The 25827-nt window shown below is 44.4% G+C and overlaps 1 protein-coding gene across 5 annotated transcripts in view; it reads left to right on the top strand.

Moving 5' to 3' along the window:
• MAST1 (microtubule associated serine/threonine kinase 1) overlaps window positions 1-25625 on the top strand; it is a 165208-nt gene extending 139583 nt beyond the window's left edge. For 3 of the 5 annotated variants that reach the window (XM_040346542.1, XM_040346541.1, XM_040346543.1), the window contains 6 exons: window positions 3154-3336; window positions 6498-6727; window positions 9799-9921; window positions 10013-10149; window positions 15770-15954; window positions 22555-25625. In XM_040346542.1, coding sequence (XP_040202476.1) covers window positions 3154-3336; window positions 6498-6727; window positions 9799-9921; window positions 10013-10149; window positions 15770-15954; window positions 22555-24953 — 3257 coding nt within the window. In that variant the 3' untranslated portion in view covers window positions 24954-25625. The remainder of the gene's footprint in view (window positions 1-3153; window positions 3337-6497; window positions 6728-9798; window positions 9922-10012; window positions 10150-15769; window positions 15955-22554) is intronic. The other 2 variants (XM_040346544.1, XM_040346545.1) reach the window with 2 other exon arrangements.
• The last annotated feature ends 202 nt before the right edge of the window (window positions 25626-25827 follow it).

Here is a 25827-nt window from a genome sequence, read left to right as displayed (position 1 = left end):
GCCACTGGTGTCATGATATAAGGCTGAAATGGCCAAAGAGGCTAAAAGCTGCTGTGGATGGACTGGGCTGTACACTGCACCAGAGGCGTATTTAGTAAAAATGGCGCCTATGGCAAGCACTGAAACTGTGCCCCTGTCAAAACATTTGAAACCCGTCTCTTAGATAACCTAACGGGGGTGTCGTTAGAGTCTGAAATGAAAGAGGGAAAGAAAGAAGGATGGAAGGACAGCGGGCCCAGATCCTACACCACAATAGCAATATGTGTATTCCAGAAAGTTTAAAGAGGAAGTAAACCCGGATGGTGGCCATATCTCTTGTCATGTGACTGCAGTCAGCTGACACCTGTGAGGGCGGGGCCTTCTGTACCACAGACACTGATTGGCTAGGACACGGTGCAGCCCCTGCTATCTCTGTAGCTGGCTGTTACATCCCTCCCAGCATTCTGAATGGTTCATCTTTTTTTAAGGGGGGGGGGGGGGGATATCACAACTCAGTCCAGTCCATCCCTGCCTAGGACAAAAAATATTTTTTGGGGAAACTACCCAGGACAGCCATAGCCTGGGAATGTCCCAGCAAAATTGTGACTGTTGGCAAGTCTGCCCTGGTAAGTGCCAGCCACTCATGACTGCCCCCTTCAGATGGCGCCCATGGCATTTTCCATATCTGCCATACCCTAGATACGCCACTGCACTGCACCAAATGGTACTAAAGTTTTGGGCAAATTGCGTCCAGCCATGATCACCGCAGGTAATCGCTGGCTGTGCGACCAATTGCGAATTGTTGCAGCTGCCAACAGTCTGTCATTGCACTGTATAGGTTTGGTGGCCGCACCTACCAGCACACAGCTGTCATTCTCATTCGTAAGAAGCAGAAGATTCCTGCCCCTGGGATATGCAGCATGGCTAAATACCCCTGTGAAGGCAGCCTTAGGCCGACTTAGTGATGCATACACAACATACAGCTGAAGGATGCTCCGCAGGAACCCTGACAACTGTTACCAACATCCCTTCTTAAAGAATATGAGATTGCATAATAGAGGCAAAAAACAAAGCCCCATTTTATATATATATATATATATATATATATATATATATATATATAAAATATTTTATACACAAATGTTTTGAGTTTCATTTATATTTTAAACTGGTTTTACAAGGTTTTACAAGGTTCACATATACTTTAATACTATGTTCGTAGTAAATTGTTTGGGACTTCGGGAGATATTGTAACAAAAATATTATCAAATAATTGAAAAAATAAATTGGCAGATGATGGACTTTATAGGCATACCACAGTTAAAAAATGTAAATTTATTGAAAGAGAAGCATACAAATTAGTTAAAAAACATATATAACAATGTTGGCCGTAACTAGAAGGACCTGAGAACACAAAATTTCATAACACACCACCTATAGCCTAAATAATACAATATAATGAAAAGGAGGACACCAAGGTCACTTCCTCAAATAATATAATACATTACCAATTTGAGAATACTATATAATATTCTCAAATATTATTATAATTATAATATTAGTAAATAATATAGAAAAAAACATTATTTTATAGGATATATACTATATAGTGCCAGTAGTTTGTGCAACAATTTACAAAAAAAAGAAAAGAAAAAGAAATTCAATATATTATCAATTACAATCTAAAATGTAAAAAGATTAGTCCAAACATAAGCCCCTCTTAACTGTCTGTACTTTGAATATCATCTCATCCACATAGCAATCATTATTTTTTTTTTTAAATATAATTCTTTATTCAATATTTTTCATTTATAACAAAACATATAAACAATATAATACAATGGCAAGAGAAGGAATAAACCTATATTAAAGTAGAGTACAAATCTAACAAATCTAACCATCCGACCTCCCAAAGAAAAGAAGGAGAGAAAAAAATAAATCCAGCGGCATCTCCTATTAAGTACATAAAATTAGGGATTTAAAGCCACAAAATATACCTGATAATAATAATTATTACTACAATTAGTTAAAGCTAATGTTGTTTTTTTTTCTCTTTTCCCCTTAGATGGATGCTCGTTTTGTCTAGGGGAATCGGCTAGTTGTTTTAAAATATGAGCCGTACTTACCGTTTTCGAGATGCATCTTCTCCGTCGCTTCCGGGTATGGGTCTTCGGGACTGGGCGTTCCTTCTTGATTGACAGTCTTCCGAGAGGCTTCCGACGGTCGCATCCATCGCGTCACTAGTAGCCGAAAGAAGCCGAACGTCGGTGGGGCTCTATACTGCGCCTGCGCACCGACGTTCAGCTTCTTTCGGAAAATCGTGACGCGATGGATGCGACCGTCGGAAGCCTCTCGGAAGACTGTCAATCAAAATAGGAACGCCCAGTCCCGAAGACCCATACCCGGAAGCGGCGGAGAAGATGCATCTCGTAAACGGTAAGTACGGCTCATATTTTAAAACAACTAGCCGATTCCCCTAGACAAAACAAGCATCCATCTAAAGGGGAAAAAGTGTTATGTACGGGTGAACCCCCGCTTTAACTTGGATTGCAATACATCCATATCGCTACTTTAATTCTTCCTTTGTTTATACCTTCTCTTCTCTACTTTCAAATAAAATAAACCTCCCCCTCACTCCTTCCCCTGAAGATCACGTGGGGGGAAAACAGACAAACAAAAACAAAACAAAAAAAAGATAGAAAAAGAAAAAACATTGAGCAAACAAAAAAAAAAATAGTAAATTGTTCGGGACTTCGGGAGATATTGTAACATAAATATTATCAAATAATATAATACATTCCCAATTTGAGAATATAATATTCTCAAATATTATTATAATTATAATATTAGTATATAATATAGGAAAAAAAAACATTATTTTATAGAATATATATACTATATAGTGCCAGCAGTTTGTGCAACAATAAAAAAAAAAGAAATTCAATATATTATCCATTACAATCGAAAATGTAAAAGATAAACATAAGCCCCTCTTACCTCTCTATACTCTGTATATCATCTCATCCACATAGCAATCATTATTTGACAAAGTATAACCAGTTTTTTATTCTTTTCCCTTACCCCCTTTGGTGATGGAGACTTTGCATAAACATCAGTCCGGTGTACACAATCCCTACATCTGGCATCTTGTAACTTACTTCTTCTATCATCTAGGAGACAAGTCGTTAGAATCTCAAGGGCACCAGGATGCAGACTTCTCCCCTCGCGCCACCAATGACCTTGTTCTGCGTAGGGCTCGCCACCAGCATCTATCTGGGGACAGTGATCGGAGGAGAACCGGGGGGAAGGTTATAAAATCGGCTTCCACCACCGCACTCTCTGTGATGATTCCTACAGGTGCCGCTCAACGCTTAAAACCCATCTGCATATATATTTTTTCTTTTTTTTTTATGTGATACCTTTACTATGTGTGTATTTACATTCTGTGCATGTTCAACCTTTTCTTTCAAACACCTGTTGTCCCTTTAAATAGGTCTCTATGCCCAAGGGGAAGGAAGGCCTACCCTGTCATGTGATTGGCTGTCACAGTGGTCACATGATTGTTAGCCTGTTCCGCAACCTTCCCCTGATTACTAGAGACTGGGAGCTGTCTTTAAGGCTTACTTTGAAGGGTAAAGCCATCCAAAACTGATAAAAGATAGTATGACCCCCTGCCATGTTGTTACATGCTTGGTCCTGAGATTTTTAACATTCTAGTCTTTATATCATCATTCTTTCCAAACCTGAGTAACCTCAGAATTGCATGACCACCACCCACCTTGGGATTAATTTACTAAGGGCAAATAGAGGGCACAGACAGGATCTTATCAGTGTGCTGCTTTTCCTTTATTATCCACTCAGCAGGCTGAAGAAGAAAAATTGCTGTATACTTTAAAAAGAAGGCAGTATTACCAGTGGCGGCCTTTCCATAAGGGGTGCCGCCCTCCTAATCCATGCCCCCAGCCCCTAATCTACATGCAGGGCGCTGGACGCATGAATTTCATTTTTTTTTATTTTTAAGCACATGATCTAATTGGCTTTAAAAAAGGGCGGGCTCGGGGCGCAGAGCACTGCGCCCTGAGCCCACCCAGTTGTGTGACATTAGCGAATTAATATTCGCTAATGTCTTCCTGTTTCTACTCCTAGCCAATCAGGAAGCGGGTCCGATTGGCCAGGAGTCCTTAGACCCCATTGGCCAGGAGTCCTTAGACCCCATTGGCCAGGAGTCCAAAAACCCTATTGCCCGAAAGGAGAAGCAGCAACTGCCAGGAGACAGAGGGGGGAAGCTGCAGCCACGAAAATGGATGGGGTAAGTGCCGATCGATTGGCGAGCGAGTGAGCCGGCGACCAGGGGGTTGATGTGAGGTGGTGGTCTGGAGCGACCAGGGGAGGGGGGGTGTGTTAGACGTCTCAGGTTTGTTTGCCGCCCCTCAACCCCCTCTCTTGACCGATGGAGCACCAGCCGCCACTGGGTATTACCCTCCTACAATCACTGCCCAAAGGCTTTTATTGCTGAGAGATCACATCACATAGACAAATGCAATGTTTTGGAGTCGTGTAGGCCCCCCTCGTCAGGCACAAGGGGTCCTGTGCGAATACGAAATGTTGCACTTGTCTTTGTGATGTGATCTCACTGCAATAAAAGCCTTTGGATGGTGATTGTAGATCCATGGTGTGCTGGCGAATATGTACACTTTCTTGATGTCTCCAGGATCCAGCTGGTAATCATTGCAGCACCCACCATTGATGAGCCTTGTTATCCAGGAACGTGTGCGATAGGAATATAGGGCCAGATCCACAAAAGGGATACGACGGCGTATCTACTGATACGCCGTCGTATCCCTGTTTCTATCTATGGAACTGATCCACAGAATCAGTTTCCAAAAGATAGGGAGAAGATCCGACATGTGTAAGGGACTTACACTGTCGAATCTTAGGATGCAGTACCGCATCCGCCGCTGGGGGCATTTCGAGTCGAAATGCCGCTTCGGGTATGCAAATTAGCACTTACGGAGATCCACAAAGCTTTTACGCTTCGTTTTTTCTCCGTAAGTATTAGTTTGCAATCGTAAAATTAGGGCTGCTTTTACAAGGCCTAAACTGTTTAGGCCTTGTAAAAGTAGATCCTTCTATCCCGCGTCGCCGTCTTTTTTTTTTAAAAATTTTTTTTTCCCGCCGCAACTCGAATTTTTTTTTTTACGCCCGTCGCGATTCTCAAAACCCGGCGCAACGTAAAACCGCGCTAAGCACGTCGGGAAAATGACGTTGTGAGCATGCGCAGTACGGCCGGCGCGGGAGTGCGCCTAATTTAAATGGGACTCGCCCCATTTGAATAGGAACGCCTTGCGCCGGCCGGATTTAAGTTACACAGCCGAAAATTTCTAGGTAAGTGCTTTGTGGATCGGGCACTTAGGTAAAAATTTTGCGGCAGTGTAACTTAAATGGCAATATTTAAGTTACGGCGGCTGGCTGTGGATCTGGCCCATAGACAAGAAGGTATTACCCTCCTGGCTGTGTAGTGTGGCAGAAGATTGTGAATCACAAGATTGGCAGAACAGAACTCCTGAGCCCCAGCTTTGCTAGCCTACTGAGCCTCAGCCATTTGGGTCTTGTATTTCTAGTCTTCACTTTTTACTTTCGTGGCCTTACAGTGGCCCTTGAAATATCGATTGGAACGGCCAATTTTTATATTTATTTATGAAGCCCATAGAAAGCCTAAGGCTCCATGCACACCGAAGCTGATAAACTGCAGTTTATTGGCGTTTTGGATTTTTTTTTTTAAAGCCCATAAACTGAACTCTATGTTAGCCTATGTGCCCATGCACACCTTGGGCGTTTTTTAGTGTTAATGAGCTTTGGAGTTTATTTTTTTTTTTTTGAACGCCCGAAATTTGCGGTTAAAGTGCCTTTTTTTGACGGGGAAAAACACTGAAAAACGCAAAACGCTGAAAAACGCTGAAAAACGCTGAAAAACGCTTTTTTAATCCATTGAAAAAAAAAAGCTACACTGAAAAACGCTGATTAAAGCTATTGCCAAAACGCTAAAAAACAATGAAAGGCTCCCTGCAAAGCTACTGGCGTTTTTTTTATAGCTTTTATCAGCTTCAGTGTGCATGGAGCCTAATTCTGTCAATGTCGACAAAGAACCCATTTCTTTGCCAGGGCTTGTAGAAGCTACTGCCACATATGAAGTATTCGGTTTATAAGCAACAAACTGATGCCTAGTCAGCAAATACGAGCTCCAGTCTGCCCCCAAGGACTGAGTTATCCCCCCCAGTTGGACGCTGCTATCTTCCCCCCTGAATATAATAGTGAAGGTGAAGCTAGGATGTTAGTCACAGCCGTCATATCCCAGAGCCCTCTGCCCTTCCTTTCCTGTGTCTCAGCTCTCTGCAGGGTAATAGGAGGCATCACCACTGCAGCCAGTGATATTGGTAGAGTTGATGTTGTATGGCATATATTTATATATTGTATGTATAGTATGAAGCTTACAGTTGATTTCTATCTCTTCAATGCAGTGGAACAGCACAGCAGCTCCCCTCTGGTCAGTCCAATGTCCCCACGCTCGCTGTCATCCAATCCTTCCTCCCGGGACTCCTCACCCAGCCGTGACTACACCCCCGCCGTCAGTAGCATGCGCTCCCCCATCACCATTCAGCGGTCAGGGAAGAAGTATGGCTTCACGCTCAGGGCTATACGAGTCTACATGGGGGAGAGCGATGTGTACAGCGTTCAGCACATTGTCTGGGTGAGTGGGGCACTACTCTTTCAACTGACACCAATGATGGGGCACTTGTATTGCCTAACGTTTATGACCAGGTTGTCTGGTGGGTTTTTTTTTGTATGCTTTTATGTTTGTTGGTTTGTCTTAAACCTAATAAAAATATCTTTAAAAAAAAATGATTGGGCGCTATTCCTCCCACTGACACTGATAGGGCACTATTCCTCCCGCTGACACCATTGATGGGGCACTATTCTTCCCACTTACACCCAGGATGGGGCACTATTCCTCCCATTGGTACTAACGATGGGGCACTGTTATTCCCACTGACACCAATCATAGGGCGCTATTCCTGCTACTGACACCAATGATGGGGCACTATCCCTCCCACCAATACAAAAGATGGGGCATTATTTTTTTCCCTACAGTCTGGCCCTCCAAAAGTTTGAAGGACAGTAAACTGGCCCTTTGTTTAGAGAGTTTGGAGACCCCTGTTTTATCTTAATCCTGTAATGAGGGGCAGATTTTATTTCCTTGTGACATCATCATCAACGCTTAGATGTTTTTTTTCTACATTTTGTCCACATTTTGTCATGTTACAACCAAAAACATAAATGTATTTTAGTGGGATTTTATGTGATAGACCAACACAAAGTGGCACATAATTGTGAAGTGGAAGGAGAATTATAAATGTTTTTTTATCTAGTGGAAACAATTGCCTTCCGAAGGCACCTTCTTAATAGAATACATATGTGTGTAATTTAATCTCAATACAAATACAGCTGTTCTGTGAAGCCCTCAGAGGTTCATCTAAAGAGGGACATTTTTGCCCATTCTTCTTTGCAAAATACCTCAAGCTCTGTCAGATTGGATGGAGAGTGTCTGTGAACAGCAATTTTTAAGTCTTGCCACAGATTCTCAATTGGATTTAGGTCTGGACTTTGACTGGTCCATTCTAACACATGAATATGCTTTGATCTGAACCAGGGATATGCAATTAGCGGACCTCCAGTTGTTGCAGAACTACAAGTCCCATGAGGCATAGCAAGACTCTGACAGCCACAAGCATGACACCCAGAGGCAAAAGCATGATGGGTCTGCTTATTGCAAATAGCTGATCTAAACTATTCCATTGTAGCTCTGGCTGTATGTTCAGGGTCGTTTTACTGCTAGGAAGATGAACCTCCAGTCTCAACTCTTTTGAAGATTCTAACAGATTTTCTTTTAAGATGGCCCTGTATTTGGCTCCATCCATCTTCCCATCAACTCTGACCAGCTTCCCTGTCCCTGCTGAAGAAAAGCATCCTCACAACATGATGCTGCCACCACCATGTTTCACGGTGGGGATGGTTTGTTCAGGGTGAAGTGCAGAATTAGTTTTCTGCCATACATAGCGTTTTGCTTTTAGGCCAAAAATTTGCTGTGTCCCCCACATGGCTTTTCGCAAACTACAGACGGATTTCTTATGGCTTTCTTTCAACAATGGCTTTCTTCTTGCCACTCTTTCATTAAGGCCAGTTTTTTGGAGTGCACCACTAATAGTTGTCCTGTGGACAGATTCTCCCACCTGAGCTGTGGATCTCTGCAGCTCCTCCAGAGTTACCATGGGCCTCTTGGCTGCTTCTCTGATTAATGCTCTCCTTGCCCGGCCTGTCAGTTTAGGTGGGCGGCCATGTCTTGGTAGGTTTGCAGTTGTGCCATAATCTTTCCATTTTCGGATGATGTATTGAACAGAGCTCCGTGAGATGTTCAAAGCTTGGGATATTTTCTTATAACCTAACCCTGTTTTAAACTTCTCTACAACTTTATCCCTGACCTGTCTGGTGTGTTCCTTGGCCTTCGTGATGCTGTTTGTTCACTAAGGTTCTCTAACAAACCTCTGAGGGCTTCACCGAACAGCTGTAATTATACTGAGATTAAATTACACACAGGTGGACTCTATTTACTAATTCGGTGACTTCTGAAGGCAATTGGTTCCACTAAATTTTAGTTTGGGGTATCAGAGTAAAGGGGGCTGAATACAAATATACGCCACACTTTTCAGATATTTATTTGTAAACAATTTTGAAAACCATTTATCATTTTCCCTCCACTTCACATATACGTGTCACTTTGTGTTGGTCTATCACATAAAATCTCAATAAAATACATTTTTGTTGAGTTTTGATTGTAACATGACAAAATGTGGAAAATTTAAAGGGGTATGAATACTTTTTCAAGGCACTGTATGGGCCAGATCCACAAAGAAGTTACGTCGGCGTATCTATTGATACGCCGCGTAACTTCTAGGATGCCCCGTCGTATCTTTGTTTTGTATCCACAAAACAAGATACGACTGCATGGGGGCTAGATCCGACTGACGTATGTCTTAGTACGCCGTCGGATCTTAGGTGCATATTTACGCTGGCCGCTAGGTGGCGCTTCAGTTGATTTCCGCGTAGAGTATGCAAATTAGCTAGATACGCCGATTCTCAGAACGTACGTCCGGCCGGCGCATTTTTTTACGTCGTTTACGTAAGGCTTTTTTCGGCGTAACGTTACCCCTGGGTCTATGAGGCGTACGCAATGTTAAGTATGGACGTCGGGCCAGCGTCGAATTTTCCGTCGTTTGCGTAAAACGTTCGTGAATAGGGCTTTGCGTAAATTACGTTCACGTCGAAAGCATTGACTATTTGCGACGTGATTTCGAGCATGCGCACTGGGATACCCCCACGGCCGGCGCATGCGACGTTAAAAAAAAAACGTCATTTACGTGGGGTCAAGTTGAATTAACATAAAACACGCCCACATCTTTGTCATTTGAATTCCGCTCCCTTACGCCGACACATTTACGCTACGCCGCCGTAACTTTAGACGCAAGTGCTTTGTGAATACAGCACTTGCCTCTCAAAGTAGTGGCGGCGTAGCGTAACTACGATACGCTACACCTGCTTAAAATTACGCCGATCTACGTGGATCTGGCCCTATGTGTCTATCCCACAAATATTTCATAGTTACATTGCATTTCTGTTTTTTGACACTTCAATCTAGTGGGAAAATCCTGCGTCTGTCATTTCCCTGGTATCTGTCTCGGGTAACTCTACCTTTGTTTCCCATAGCATGTTGAAGAAGGTGGTCCCGCCCATGAGGCAGGGCTCTGCGCTGGCGACCTTATCACCCACGTTAATGGCGAGCCGGTTCACGGCTTAGTTCACACCGAGGTGGTGGAACTAATTCTGAAGGTGAGACATTCAGCTCCTCCTTGGTGAAGTAAAGAGAAAGGTCCTCCAGCTTATGCTATAGCGTACTTGACTGCCCACCATCTTTCCACAGAGCGGTAACAAGGTTCTTGTCACCACAACGCCTTTTGAGAACACGTCAATTAGAACTGGTCCAGCTAGGAGAAGCAGCTACCGGTCCAAGATGGCCAGGAGGACCAAGAGGAGCATAGGAAGAGAAGGACAGGAGAGGTAAGCTGGGGAAGATGGAGGGGGCTGTGTGAGTCAATAAAGGTCCCCCGTAAGGAGTTGGCTAGGGTAGGGGTTCCCAGTGAAGGTTTCAGTGTATTTTAACATGCCATATTTAAAGTGGACCCCCTGCCACATATTAAGAATAAAATGGGTCAATAATGAATGTACGTTTCCCTGGGTATTGTTGTTACTGGGACTGAATGTGGGTGATATTCCAAACTGGTGTGGTGAATAGCGCAACGGAATTGTTTCAGTGCAAAGCAATCAGACCATCTCCAAGGTTATATATATATATATATATATATATATATATATATATATATATATATATATATATACAGGGCGTTTTTTCTCATAGAATAGGTGCAGGAACTCCTCCCTTCCAAATCACCCTTGACTCCACCCCCCTACCCACCTCCGAGCACCGTTCCTTGGTTCCACCCCTTACTCACCTCCTCAGTACCTCACCTTTTAGAGAATACAGAAACAAGTATCCTTTTGTGGTGCTAAGTATTTTGTATGGAATTTATGGATAACAAGTAAAATAGATCTAGCAACAATGGACACCCCAGTGACAATAGATCCACCCCAGCAACAATGAACTCCCAACAGCCAGCATTATTAGACCCTCCAGCAGCCAGCAGATCCCTCCCAGCAACAATTGACCCCCTGAAACATAAGACCCAATCCAATCAACAATAGATCCCCCACCAGCATCATAAGACCCCCCCTGCAAAAATAGATCCCCTCCAGCAACAATAGATTCCCTAGTAGCCAGCATCAATAGACCCTCAAGCAGCCAGCAGATCTCTCCCAGCAACGATTGACCTGCTGCAACATAAGACCCACCCCTAGCAACAATAGATCCCCCACCAACAACAACAGACCACCCCTTTCAAAAATAGATCCCCTCCAGCAACAATAGATTCCACAGTAGCCAGCATCAATAGACCCTCTAGCAGCCAGCAAAAAAGACCCCTCCCTCAACAGTACATCCCTCCCTAGCAATGACTAACCCCCCAGCAACAATAGATCCCCCACGAGCAACAGAAGAATTTCCCAGCAACAACAGACTCCCTTCCTTCGCAAAATATATCCCGTCCAGCAACAATAGATCCCCCAGCAGCCAGCATCAATAGACTCTCCAGGACACCCCAGAATCTCTTTCCATTACATACATTCAGTTTGGGAGGTGCCGGAACTGCGTTCCCCCGTGTTCCTGCTGAAAAAAAGCCCTGTGTGTATATATATATATATATTTATTTAAAATAAACATTTTTTTATATTTACCTTCTCTGTGTAATGGCAGGGAGTTCCCTTCCACAACTTTTCACTCCTTCCTTTTGGGTGCCCCCTTAGCAAGCCCTGTGCTAAGGAGGAGGGCATGCTCCTGTGCTTGGCTGTGTGTGTCCATAGACACACACACACAGCACCGGTAAACCCATGGCTCCCGCTGCTGCTTGGTTCTCCTATGAAAGCAGGCAAAGGGGAAGACGGTGCTGCGGCTGGGACATCGCTGTCAGGTAAGTGTTTAGAGAGGGGGTAGGTAGGACAGGTAGTAGTTTTTTTTTCTCCTAATGCAGGGAATGCATTAAAGTAAAAAAAAAAAGCATTTTGAATTTAGAACCACTTCAATTGTGTATTTACAGCTGAATACTTGGTAAAAAGTAAAGGTACGCTATGGGGTTTATTTACTAAAGCTAGAGAAGGTCACACTTCTGCAGAGAAACCAATCAGCTTCTAACCTGAGCTTGTGTCAGGAAAGGTTCCATCCGCTGGTAATATCTATCATTTGGCATGCAGTACTGAGGTCCACCAGCAGGTGTCTCCTGGCAGTTTTGAACTGTCAGGGGAACTTCTCCCTGCTGTTGTTATGTCATCCTTGGGCCGCAGTACTGGCGTCCACCAGCGGATGGATCCTGGCAGTGTGGAGCAGACAGCACCTTATTCGCTCAGGTGTGACTTGAGGCCAATTACAGGCATTCCTATAAATACCCGGCAAGTGCAAACATACCTTGCCCTGGTATCGTCCTCGTGCCCTGATCTGTACCTGCTGCCTGATTATCTGAACCTGTTTCTGAAATCTGCTACCTGAGTTCCTGATCCTGTCTCCCTGTCCTGACCATCCATCCTCTCCCTGTCCTGTGTTCCGTACCCCATCTGCTGATCTCCCTGTGTATGCAGGGCCGCCATCAGGGGGGTACAGGCAGTACACCTGTAAGGGGCCCGGAGGTCCCCAGGGGCCCAGGTGGCAACCCCCCTTTTTTTTATAAAAAAATAAATAAAATTTATAGATTTTTTTATTTCTTTTATTTTTATATATATATATATATATATATAATATTATTATTATTATTATTATTATTAAATGGCCCAGAGGTCCCCAAGGCCCTGGATGGCAACCCCCTTTTTTTTATAAAAAAATATATATATATTTTTTAATATATTATTATTTTATTTTTTATTAAAGGGACAATTTTTTTTTTTAGGGGTCTGGAGGTCCCCAGGGGCCCAGAGATTCCCAGGGCACCGGATGACAACCCCCCTTTTTTTTATAATTTTTTTTTTTTTATATTATTATATTTCTTTTTTCTTTGTATTTCTTTTATATATATATAATTTTTGTTTTTATTAAAGGGCTCAGAGGTCCCCAGGGCCCCATGTTGCAAACCCCTCTTTTTTTTATTTTTTATAAATGTTTATTTTCTTATTTTTGTTTATATATATATATATATATTTTTAATAAAGGGCCCAGAGGTCCTGGATGGCAACCCCCCTTTTCTTTTTTCTTAAATGTTTATTTATTTTTTTGTATATATATTTTTTTATTTTTATTTTTATTAAAGGGCCCAGAGGTTTCTTTTTTAAATTTTTATTAAAGGACCCAGAGGTCTCGGATGGCAACCCCCCTTTTTTTGTAATTTCTTTTTATATATATATATATATATATATATATATATATACCTACATTTTTTATATATATATATATATATATATATATATATATATATAGAATTTTTTTTTTTATTAAAGGGCCCAGAGGTCCCCAGGGCCCCGGATGGCTACTCTCTTTTCTTATATATATTTTTCTTTATTTCCTCTTTTTTTTGTAAAGGGCCCCCCCCCCCCCAGCTTCTCAATTCGCGGCAGCCCCCCCCGCTTCCCAATTTCAGGCAGCAGCACCCCCCCCCCCAGTTCTCTGCTCCAGGGGGCCCATGCCTGAAGCTGTGTAAGGGGCCCCATAATTCCTGATGGCGGCCCTGTGTGTATGACCTTGGCCTGGCTAACGTTTAAGCTTCTGGAATATCCCTTTGTCCATCTGCCGATCTGCTGTGTATGACCCTGGCCTGGCTATTCTTTATGATTCTGGCATTTCCCATTTATTGTACATATCTGTCTGTTTTTATTTGTGGGTCTCTGTTGGTTGGTTGTCATATTGGGGGTGGTTGTATTTATATTATTCACTTACCTCAATAAATCAATATATTTTCACTTATGTGTTTGGTGTTCCTCTGTTGCTAGCCACACAGTTCTGGGCACACCTGATACATGACAGCTTGTTTAATTAAGCTTTGGCAATAAAACGTGGAAACCGATTGGTCTCCCTGCAGAAGTGTGACTCATTTTGCACTCTTTAGCTTTAGTAAATAAACCCCTATGAGGAAAGTCCAAGGAGCTGCATGATATCTTACAGGTTTATTGAAATTTCACAGGTTTATTATTCTGCTGGGGAGATACTCCAGGCATCTACAGCCGCTTTTCCCCTTTGATACCCATTCACAGAAGCCTTTGGGCCAGATCCACGTAGCGGATCATATTTTTATGCAGGCGTAGCGTATCCTAGTAACGCTACGCCGCCGCAACTTTGAGAGGCAAATGCTGTATTCACAAAGCATTTGCCTCTAAAGTTACGGCGGCGTAGCGTAATTCTCCCGGCGTAAGGGCGGGCAATTCAAATCTATGTGATGGGGGCGTGTTTTATTCTAATACGTCGCGACCCAACGTAAATTACTTTTTTTTTTAACGCCGCATGCGCCGTCCGTGGGGGTATCCCAGTGCGCATGCTTGAAATTAAACCAGAACAAGCCAATGCTTACGACGGTGACGTCATTCTACGCAAATCCCTATTCGAGAAACGATTTACGCAAACGACGTAACATTTTCAAAATTCGACGCGGGAACGACGGCCATACTTAAAGCGGGAGTTCACCCATTTATAAAAAAAAAAAATTTCTCCCCTTAGCTTCCTGCTCGTTCGGTCTAGGGGAATCGGCTATTTGTATTAAAATATGATCCGTACTTACCCGTTTTCGAGATGCATCTTCTCCGTCGGCTTCCGGGTATGGGCTTCGGGAATGGGCGTTCCTTCTTGATTGACAGCCTTCCGAGAGGCTTCCGACGGTCGCATCCATCGCGTCACTCGTAGCCGAAAGAAGCCGAACGTCGGTGCGGCTCTATACTGCGCCTGCGCACCGACGTTCGGCTTCTTTCGGAAAATCGTGACGCGATGGATGCGACCGTCGGAAGCCTCTCGGAAGACTGTCAATCAAGAAGGAACGCCCATTCCCGAAGCCCATACCCGGAAGCGACGGAGAGGATGCATCTCGTAAACGGGTAAGTACTGCACATATTTTAAAATAAATAGCCGATTCCCCTAGTAAAAACGAGCAGGAATCTAAGGGGGAAAAGTGCCCTCTAAGGGTGAACCCCCGCTTTAACATAGGATACGCCTCATATAGCAGGGGTAACTATACGCCGGAAAAAGCCGAACGCAAACGACGTAAAAAAATGCGCCGGCCGGACGTACGTGGATCACCGTATCTAGCTAATTTGCATACTCGACGCGGAATTCGACGGAAACGCTACCTAGCGGCCAGCGTAAAAATGCACCTACGATCCGACGGCGTACTAAGACGTACGCCTGTCGGATCGAGCCCAGATTCCGTCGTATCTTGTTTTGTGGATACAAAACAGAGATACGACGCGGGAACTTTGAAATTACGCGGCAAATCCATAGATACGCCGGCGTAATTCGTTTGAGGATCTGGCCCTTTGTATTTTGTGAATAAGTTCCCATAATACCAAGACTTATGTGATTGGGCAGAGCTCAGAAGGATCAGCATTGGGCGTCTCCCGCCATCTTACAGGAGTACTATAAAGATGTAAATAATAGAGCTAAGCCCAGGAGGTGTCATGCACCTTACTGGACTTAACTCATAGTGTGCCTTAATTCTTTTACCAAGGGGCTGAATTCCTGGAATTCAGCTTTAATCATCTAACTGAAGTGCAACTGTATGGAGGGCCATGGCTAAGGAGCTAAAATCACTGAAACCTTCACAACTATAAAGCTTTGTCTTTGTAACAAGGGTGGCATAGAATGTAGAATATGAGAACTTTTGGCATTGCATAAAAGGAGACAGGAGGAATTATGGAATACATAAGGAATGAGACAAGGGACGGGTGTAAATGGAATGAGTGGCAGACAGGCAGAGGGAAGGGTAAATCCATTCAGCATAGGGCAACAGGAAAATCACACAAGCGTATGAATATTATTGAAGGGCTGTCTGTTCCTTTTCCATCCTTTTCTCTTTTCTTTCCTGTCTTGATCTTCCCCTGACAGTAAGAAGCGCAGCTCTCTCTTTCGTAAGATCACCAAGCAGTCCAATCTGCTGCACACCAGCCGCTCTCTTTCCTCTCTCAGCCGCTCTCTATCCTCTAGTGACAGTCTGCCAGGATCTCCCACTCACAGCTTCTCTGCCCGCTCTCCAACCCACAGCTATCGGTCAATGGACTCTGCATACCTAGGTAGGGGTGACAAGTATATAAGTGTGTTTTGTAAAATAGGAATAATATAATTATGTTCCTCATTTGCTGAATTGCTGCTTAGAAATGCCAGATTTGTACAGTGCTGGAGCCGTCCTAACAACAGGGCTGCCATTATAAATCACGGGGGCCCCACACAGCCTAGCTGACAGGTCCTCCCCGAATTACAAAAATCACTATTTAAAAAATATATATATGTTGACATTTTTTTTTTTTTTACAATTTTACAGTATTTTTTTAACATTTTGTTTTTACAATGCTGTTGGGGGGGCTTGGATTAAATATCAGGGGTCTAAACAGACCCCTGACATCTTACCTTTGAGACAGAGAAAGGAATTGAGGACACAGATTCTTCAGTTCCTTTCTCTGTAGCCTCAGCTGCACTGCAGATGAACGAACAGAAGGCTTCTGTTCATTCATAAACTGTACCATAGTAAACATAGTTTACTATGCTCAGTTATCAATGGACACAGGAGCGATCGGTACCGTTTGCTCTCTGTGTCCAATTCAGAAAAGAAAGGAGCTGGTAAATTACATATTTACTAGCCCCCAGGGGCGGATTGACAACTCATGGGGCTCCTGGGCAATAGAAGATTATGGGGCCCCCAGGCAATAGGAGATTATGAGGCCCCCAGGCAATAGGAGATTATGGGGCCCCAAGACAATAGATTATGGGGCCCCAAGACAATAGATTATGGGGCCCCCAGGCAATAGATTATGGGGCCACACAGTATACACACACAGACACACAATATACACACACAGAATACACATACACACACTGAAAAGGTACTGGAAAGGCGGAGCAGCTATAATCTTGGGATTTTTATAACAACACAGATTTTTACATACTGTTCCTGGTTTTACTGAGGCTGGCAACCCTGATGGGGCCCCCTAGTGGCATAGGGCCCTTGAGCAGTGCCCGAGTGCGGGAATGGTCAGTCCGCCCCTGCTAGCCCCCTTCCTCCACTCTCCATCCACCTGTGTTCCCCGGCAGCATCGGAAATCTGGGTGGGGGTGGTTGTTGCCCCCCAGGCACACAGAGGGAATCAGATGTGGGCAGTACGTGGAGGGTGATCAATGCAGCAGGACGAGAGGATAATTTAAGAACAAGGCACAGTGCTTAATTTTGTAATTGTCCTCCATCCCGCTGCACCGATTCCTCTGCTGTCTGGGTCCCCCTGTGTGCCCAGGCCCCCTACAGGAGGCCCAGTGGTACCCGCCCCCGTCTAGCAATGCCATGTCTGTATGAGGTCGGAGCAGTCTTAGCATTGCCAAATCTGTAGAGGGTCAGTGCAATTTTAGCATTGCTGCACTAGATGTCACTTCCCTTTCTATACTGGGTTCACACACACAGGAGAGGTGGGGTAAATTGTATGCAATTCAGACATCGCACCACATTCCTGTTCAAATCACATTCGATTCTTTGCAGTGCAATTTGTGCCCATTCATTTTGTATAGACACAAATTGCAAGGCAACGTATCGGTTTTCGGTATTGGGACCATTTTCACTCGTGAAAATACTCAGTATCGGCACCGATAATGATACCAGTATCAGTGCATCCCAAGTATAAATGGTATGAGAACTGCTCTGTCAACATTGAAATATTTTAAGGAGTTTACCAGGGAATTAAGGAAGAACACCACAAAGCTTTGTCCTTCACTAGAAATGCTGCAGCCACTTCTCCCAGCTGTTCGGTCACTACTGTGCGTGTTCTAGTGCTATTTTGGAACTGAGCTAGTAGCTGACATAGAAGTCTATGTGGCTGACTACAAGATTTAAATAAGGCAGAATGCAGGGAGCAAACTCATGTCTACGTAAAGTGAAGTGCAAGGAGGCCAGAGAATATACTCCAGTGTTTCCGGTGTAGGACACTGCAGAGGCACACTTTATGGCCAAATGTGTGTGGACAACCCTCCCAATGATTGCGTTCAGAGGTTTCCAGTGAAGAGTGCTGTTAACCTCCCTGGCGGTATGATTATTTCAGATTTTAGGTGCTGAAAGCGGTACAATTATTTTGCATGGAAATTTATATTGTAGGCCTGTAATTCTAAGGCCTCGTACAGACGAGAGGATATCCGATGGAAACGGTCCGCCGGACCGTTTCCAGCGGATAAATCCTCTGGCGGATTTGGATCTGATGGCTATACACACCATCAGATCGAAATCCCCGCAGAATACAGGGAGTGCAGAATTATTAGGCAAGTTGTATTTTTGAGGATTAATTTTATTATTGAACAACAACCATGTTCTCAATGAACCCAAAAAACTCATTAATATCAAAGCTGAATATTTTTGGAAGTAGTTTTTAGTTTGTTTTTAGTTTTAGCTATTTTAGGGGGATACCTGTGTGTGCAGGTGACTATTACCGTGCATAATTATTAGGCAACTTAACAAAAAAAAAAATATATACCCATTTCAATTATTTATTTTTACCAGTGAAACCAATATAACATCTCAACATTCACAAATATACATTTCTGACATTCAAAAACAAAACAAAAACAAATCAGTGACCAATATAGCCACCTTTCTTTGCAAGGACACTCAAAAGCCTGCCATCCATGGATTCTGTCAGTGTTTTGATCTGTTCACCATCAACATTGCGTGCAGCAGCAACCACAGCCTCCCAGACACTGTTCAGAGAGGTGTACTGTTTTCCCTCCTTGTAAATCCCACATTTGATGATGGACCACAGGTTCTCAATGGGGTTCAGATCAGGTGAACAAGGAGGCCATGTCATTAGTTTTTCTTCTTTTATACCCTTTCTTGCCAGCCACGCTGTGGAGTACTTGGACACGTGTGATGGAGCATTGTCCTGCATGAAAATCATGTTTTTCTTGAAGGATGCAGACTTCTTCCTGTACCACTGCTTGAAGAAGGTGTCTTCCAGAAACTGGCAGTAGGACTGGGAGTTGAGCTTGACTCCATCCTCAATCCGAAAAGGCCCCACAAGCTCATCTTTGATGATACCAGCCCAAACCAGTACTACACCTCCACCTTGCTGGCGTCTGAGTCGGACTGGAGCTCTCTGCCCTTTACCAATCCAGCCACGGGCCCATCCATCTGGCCCATCAAGACTCACTCACATTTCATCAGTCCATAAAACCTTAGAAAAATCAGTCTTGAGATATTTCTTGGCCCAGTCTTGACGTTTCAGCTTGTGTGTCTTGTTCAGTGGTGGTCGTCTTTCAGCCTTTCTTACCTTGGCCATGTCTCTGAGTATTGCACATCTTGTGCTTTTGGGCACTCCAGTGATGTTGCAGCTCTGAAATATGGCCAATCTTGTGGCAAGTGGCATCTTGGCAGCTGCACGCTTGACTTTTCTCAGTTCATGGGCAGTTATTTTGCGCCTTGGTTTTTCCACACGCTTCTTGAGACCCTGTTGACTATTTTGAATGAAACGCTTGATTGTTCGATGATCACGCTTTAGAAGCTTTGCAATTTTAAGAGTGCTGCATCCCTCTGCAAGATATCTCACTATTTTTGACTTTTCTGAGCCTGTCAAGTCCTTCTTTTGACCCATTTTGCCAAAGGAAAGGAAGTTGCCTAATAATTATGCACACCTGATATAGGGTGTTGATGTCATTAGACCACACACCTTATCATTACAGAGATCCACATCACCTAATATACTTAATTGGTAGTAGGCTTTCGAGCCTATACAGCTTGGAGTAAGACAACATGCATAAAGAGGATGATGTGGTCAAAATACTCATTTGCCTAATAATTCTGCACTCCCTGTACATCCGCGTTGACGTGGCCGCGCCGTCGCCGCGACGATGACGCGGCGACGTGCGCGACCCTGGAAGGTAAATACTTCCACGCATGCGTCGAATCATTACGACGCATGCGAGGGATGGGAGCGGACGGACTGATCCGGTGAGTCTGTACAGACGACCGGATCAGTCCGCTGGCCTGGATTCCAGCAGATAGATTTCTTAGCATGCTAAGAAATTTTTATCCGCTGGGAATCCGTCGGCTGGATTTTTATCCGCTGGGAAATGTCCGCTAGGCTGTACACACGACCGGATCTATCTGCTGTAACTGATCCGTGGATCAATCCCAGCGGATAGATCTGGTCGTGTGTACGGGGCCTAAGGGCTATTTCACATGGGTGGCCCATTCAGGTCCGCCTGCCAGTTTTTTTGGTGGACCTGAACGGGCACTCTGTGCTCCTCTATGGAGCCGCGCATATCAGCGGTGACATGCCCGCTGAAATCCGACCCGCTCCGATCCGCCAAAGTGTGACAGAGGAAAAACCTACTTTTCCATCCGTCTATCGGATCGGGTGAAGAGCGGAGAAAAGACAGGGCGGTCCCTGCACAGTGCGCGGGGACCGCCCTGTCATCCGCCGGCTCAGCGGGGATCAACAGAGCGATCCCCGCTGAGCAAGCAGAGGTTCACGGGGCGGATCATTACTGATCCGCCCCAATAAAATTATGCCTAGATCATTTTATCACAGCACACACCAACATAGCACATTGGTGTGAACAGGCCACATACAAAGCAAGGATTTCTGCCTCGCCCTTGAGTTGAGCCTGCATTGGGCATCTATGCCCAGACACAGCACAACAGACCTGTTGTAAAATCAAGTCAAACATGTATTTTGGGTAATGGAGCCTAAGCAGAATTTTTTTTTTTTAAATATAGTTCCAGTAAACGATAACCCTCTAATGCCCCTGGTAAGCCTTTTTACACCTAAAATGATGGAACAGCAACCCCAAATGCCCCTGGTAAGCCTTTTTACACCTAAAATTATGGAACAGCAACCCCAAATGCCCCTGGTAAGCCTTTTTACACCTAAAATGATGGAACAGCAAAGCATGATGGGCTTTGCAACAAGAGCATTATATGACATAGCATGTTGTTGGTAGGGCTTTACCAAAACTAAAACCATGTCAGATTTACTGGTACTTTAAAGGCTTTGCATACCAAAACAAATATAAGTTTTGCGTAGATTGCTGTTGGGCAATACACTCAAATACTTTTTACATATTTGAAGTAGAACTGGAGCCAGACTATAGACATTCAAATATTTCAATATTCCTAACTAGTACATACACTTAAAGTGGTTGTAAAGGCACAAGGTTTTTTGGAACAGGTGCATCCGATCTACTACCTCCTGTGCACTACCTCCTGTGCAATGCCTGGTGAGCCTCAAGAATACAGCACTCAACCTGTGAATTATCTTTAAATCTTCATGTAATCCATGCAAAAAAGTCAAAAAGGCTGGTGTCATCGAAGTCGGCTAAAAATTTTTTTATTATAGTATGTGAACAACAGTCAAAAAAGCCAACGCGTTTTGGGCATCAGGCCTTAATCGTGGCTCATGCTTCTGTGTGCAGCAGCCACTCCTAATACTTACCTGAGTCCCCTCTGGATCCAGCGATGTCCAGGAGAGACTTGCCTCTCCGGGGACTCGTACACTTGATTGGCTTTTGGCAGCAGCAGGAGCCATTTAGGAGACAGAGAGGGTGGAGCCAAACCATGGTTCCATGTGTGAATGGTCACACTGAGCAGAGGTTCAGGTCGGGTGCCCCCATAGCAAGCTGCTTGCTGTGGGGGCACCCGGCAGGAGGGAGGGGCCAGGAGTGCCAACATGAGATCTGAGAGGAGGATCTGGGCTGCTCTGTGCAAAAACACTGCACAGAGCAGGTAAGTATAACATATATTTTTTTAAATGAAAAACAAGACTTTAATATCACTTTAAAAACAAACCCTAACTGACCTCTGTAGCTGCAGGCACTATGGAGCAAATCATCCTCAGAGTTCACAGAGGAAGCCCTGTCAGGTCTCAGCACTGAGCTCCCCCTTGCTATGCATCAGTTTACATTAGAGATTTGTCACTGCTGGGGAGAGGAAGGAAAAGACACGTTTGAGAAACAATAAAAGTTTTTGCTTTAAACGCTGAGAATTACTCCACAGTACCTGCAGCTACAGTGGTCAGTTAAAATAATCCTTGGTGAGTTTGCTTAACATTAAACACAAGCAACAGCGGTTCGCTATGGAGGACAGATGCAAAAACGTTGGCAGGGAAATTGGATTGCTGGAGGCTCTTGAAAAATAGAAAGTCAAACGTGTCAACTTTTGACCAAAAATATCCAGGAAAATTAATGCTGAATTCATAAATGGGGGTATTTTATATGCTATATATATATAAAATTCTATTTCACAGCAACAACAAAAAATGATGCAAATTAAAAAAAATGTGTTCATTTGTAGGAACAATTTTTACAACTCTTGTACTGCCCCTGAAAGTCAAGAACAGATAGCGTCTATGGAATCCTACTTTGGCTCTCATCCCACTAGCAATCTTTTTTGGGCGTTGGGGAATGAAATTCTTGTGTCTTCCTACAGTTCTGATGTACTTTCTTTTTTTTGCTGGGTCATGGTGTTCTTACTTACATCCTGATGTTCTTGTCTAATCTCAGATTAAAATGTTCTTTCTGCTTGGGAGAAATATTTTACAGAATGGTAGTGTTGAATCAAAGAACAGCAGGCCGTGTAGATTTAAAACAGGCTTCGGGATGAGATTGCTATTCAGATTATTAATACTTCCTCTCGTGTTTTTGTTTCAGGAGCTTCTTCGCAAGGCAGTTCTCCTTCTTCCAGCACTCCCAACTCCCCAGCCCCTCCTCCTCCATCCTCCTCGACGTCCTGTGCTCCAACATCCTCCTCATCCTCCTCATCTGCATCTACCTCTCCTCACATTCGCCCAAGCACACTTCATGGTTTGTCCCCAAAACTGCACCGCCAGTATCGCTCTGCAAGATGCAAGTCTGCCGGTAACATGCCCTTATCCCCACTGGCTCATACACCTTCACCCACTGCAGTTGCCTCACCTCCTCTTCTTCCTAGCCACAGTGTAGGTAGCAGCCTGACCACTCAGAGCTTCCCTCCAAAATTGCACCCCTCCCCTCCTGTTTCCCGTCCACGCCCCAAAAGTGCAGAGCCCCCACGTTCCCCTCTCCTGAAGAGAGTGCAGTCTGCAGAGAAGTTGGGTGGAGGGGGAAGTGGTGGGTCACCAAGAAAACAAGAGCCAGGAGGTGGAACACCAGAGGGAGAAGTGGGAGAAAGCATGGGGGGAAGATCTCAACCAGTTAGAAGAGTAGGCCGACAGGAATCTCCTCGGAGCTTATGTGCAGGAGACCTGTTAGTGGACAGTTTGGAAAGGCTGGAGAGTGATATTGGGATGGGAATATCACAACAGGTTGAGGGGCACAAAGGTGTTGAAGGGAAAGTTCCAGTAGTAGGAAAGATAGGCACTGTTGTTCGAACTCCCACCTCGTTTTCACCCCAGGAACCGCCTTCCATTGTGACGGTTGCTCTACCGACACAAGGTGAGCCTTCTCATGCCATGACAGGAAGATGTCAGGTCAAAACGCTAAGTCCTGTGCAGGAACATGAAGGTAGACGGGGGGAAGGAGAAGAAGGCATCGGGGAAGCTGAAGGCAAAAAGGGAGAAAAAGGAGAGGATGACGAGGAAGAGAGTGGGACCATGAGGGAACGTTGGTATTTAGAAGTGGTTGAAGAGCTGACTACAGTGGGTAAAAGTACTATAAAAAGTAGTCCCTCCAACCACAAAGACTCCCAGTCTTCTCAGGCAAGTTCACACATAATTAAGTCTAAAACTGTTGAACCTGACCCAGTGAAATACCCCACCAGTTCCCTTCAACCTCTCCACTCCGATCACTCTCATGCTACAAAAGAGAAAAACAAAGAGGTTACTCCAATGAAGACAACTGACCCTAAAACTATTAAGCCTTCCTCTCAGCCAACTGAAGAGAAGAAACCAGAAGGCGACCCACCCTTTAGTATAAAGGATGAAAAATTAAACATTGATCATTCAAAATGTCCTTCCCTTTCTCCACCAAGTGCCAAGCTCTCACAGACCTTCCAGTCTACTTCCTCCCACCCTGTTAGAATAAATGAAGTGAAAACCGACCAGGTAAAGGATTCTACCTCCATCCTAAATGGTGAGAAGCCCCCAACTAGCCAGTATAATAATAATGTACCGCCCATGAGGAGCAGTGAAGTAAAATCTGAACTAACAAAAACTTTTATTACCGCAGTGCCCACCATGGAAAACACTAAAGGAAATGGAGCTGCTGTAAAAGATTCCCAAATTGCTGTTCCTGCTTTAGCTACTGTGAAATCTCTCTCCCCAGTAAGCATACAGATAAGCAATGTGGAAAGCACACAGCCACCCCAAGCTTCTACTATGTCAGATAATAGTTCGGTGAATGGAGCAGACAGCGATAAAACAAAAATGCAAGATAAAATAGTTGGAGGAGAAGTACATAAACTGGCAGCCAACCAGAGCCAGTCTAGCAAGACAGAAATTCATCATTCAACAAGCAATACTCAGTTAACTGTCAACAAGGTTAGCAGAGCGGAGAGTGACAAGACGACGGTCACCACTCCTCCGGTAACTGGCCCCGAAGCTGGTTTTAAAAGTCCTACTGAGAACCCCTCAGTAACCGGAGGGCTTTCAGGAACAGCCAGCGACAAGATGAGGGGCACCTCCGATCATCCAAGCGCTTATAATGCTAGCGAGGAAAAAAAAAAAGCCAAATTGCCAACTGCTGCTTCGGATGGTAGCATCAGCAGAATTCTGAGCGACCAGGCCAAAAAGAACTCATTTCCACCAAGTCATGACAAGGTCAACAAGCCTGACGCCAATCAGGTATCAATCAGCCCTTCTTCCTTACCTAATAAGCCTAGTAACGGTGGAGCGGAAACTGACCAAACAAGATTGTCCAGATCTGTTGCTGGAAGCGGCATAGTTGACAGCAAACAGACTAAAGAGACCTCAGTGACTTCTCTTAAGGCCACCAGTCCAGAACAACGTAAGCAGTCTCCTATATCTATTACCGTTAGCGGAGTCCAGAGCGATGGCAAGAGCGGGACCTGTGCACCGCTGAAGTCTCCAAGTTCTCAGACAGCCACCACAGTTAGGAGTCAGCACCCCTCTTAAACAAACAATTCTAGAATGTCAAGGTGTGAAAGGGTCAGAATCACAGTGTTGATATCGTAACTGCAGCCTAGCCCTCTAACGCACGAGGAAGCAAGAAGAAAAACTGGGCCTGGACTTAGTAGCTGCCACCATGGGATTTTTTTTTGTTGCAATGAGCCTTATCGCTCCCCATCCCCTGCAGTCTCTTAAAGAGAAGCGAGGGGCCACACTGGCGTGTATGTGTGTGTCCAATGTGTGTGTGCGTCTGTGTATCTGTGTGTTTGTGCCGTGCCTTAATTGTTTATTAGTCGGGGAAAAAAAAAAGTTACTGCACACACACACACACACCCTTAGTGCTAGAATCTAAAGAGATAACTGGAGGACGTTTGGCCGGACTGGCCAGGAGGAGAAGGAAAAGAAGTGGTATCTGTGCACGACGACCACAGCCATTTTGTCAACCTGTGTATATGAAGTCTAACCGGAACAGGAACTCTTGACTTTCATGTTGACTGTGGCATACTGGACAGGCTTCATACTGTTTGGGGGAACCAGTCACAATTGGGCTTACGGAAGAATGTGAATATTCAGTCTTACTTGAATGCAATTGCTATATACCGTAACTGTATAATATATATATTGGGATTCCTGCCTTTACAAGCACATGAACTTTAATGGCATCCCAGTCTTAGTCCGTAGGGTTCAATGTTGGGTTGGCCCACCCTTTGCAGCTATAACTGCTTTACCTCGTCTGGGAAGGTTGTCCACAAGGTTTAGGAGTGTGTCTATGGGAATGTTTGACCATTCTTCCAGAAGTGCATTTGTGAGGTCAGGCACTGACGTTGGACGAGAAGGCCTGGCTTGCATTCTCTGCTCTAATTAATCCCAAAGGTGTTCT

Source organism: Rana temporaria, chromosome 3, assembly GCF_905171775.1.
Source record: "Rana temporaria chromosome 3, aRanTem1.1, whole genome shotgun sequence".
Classification (NCBI taxonomy): domain Eukaryota; kingdom Metazoa; phylum Chordata; class Amphibia; order Anura; family Ranidae; genus Rana; species Rana temporaria.
This window is presented reverse-complemented; position numbering and strand designations above follow the sequence as displayed.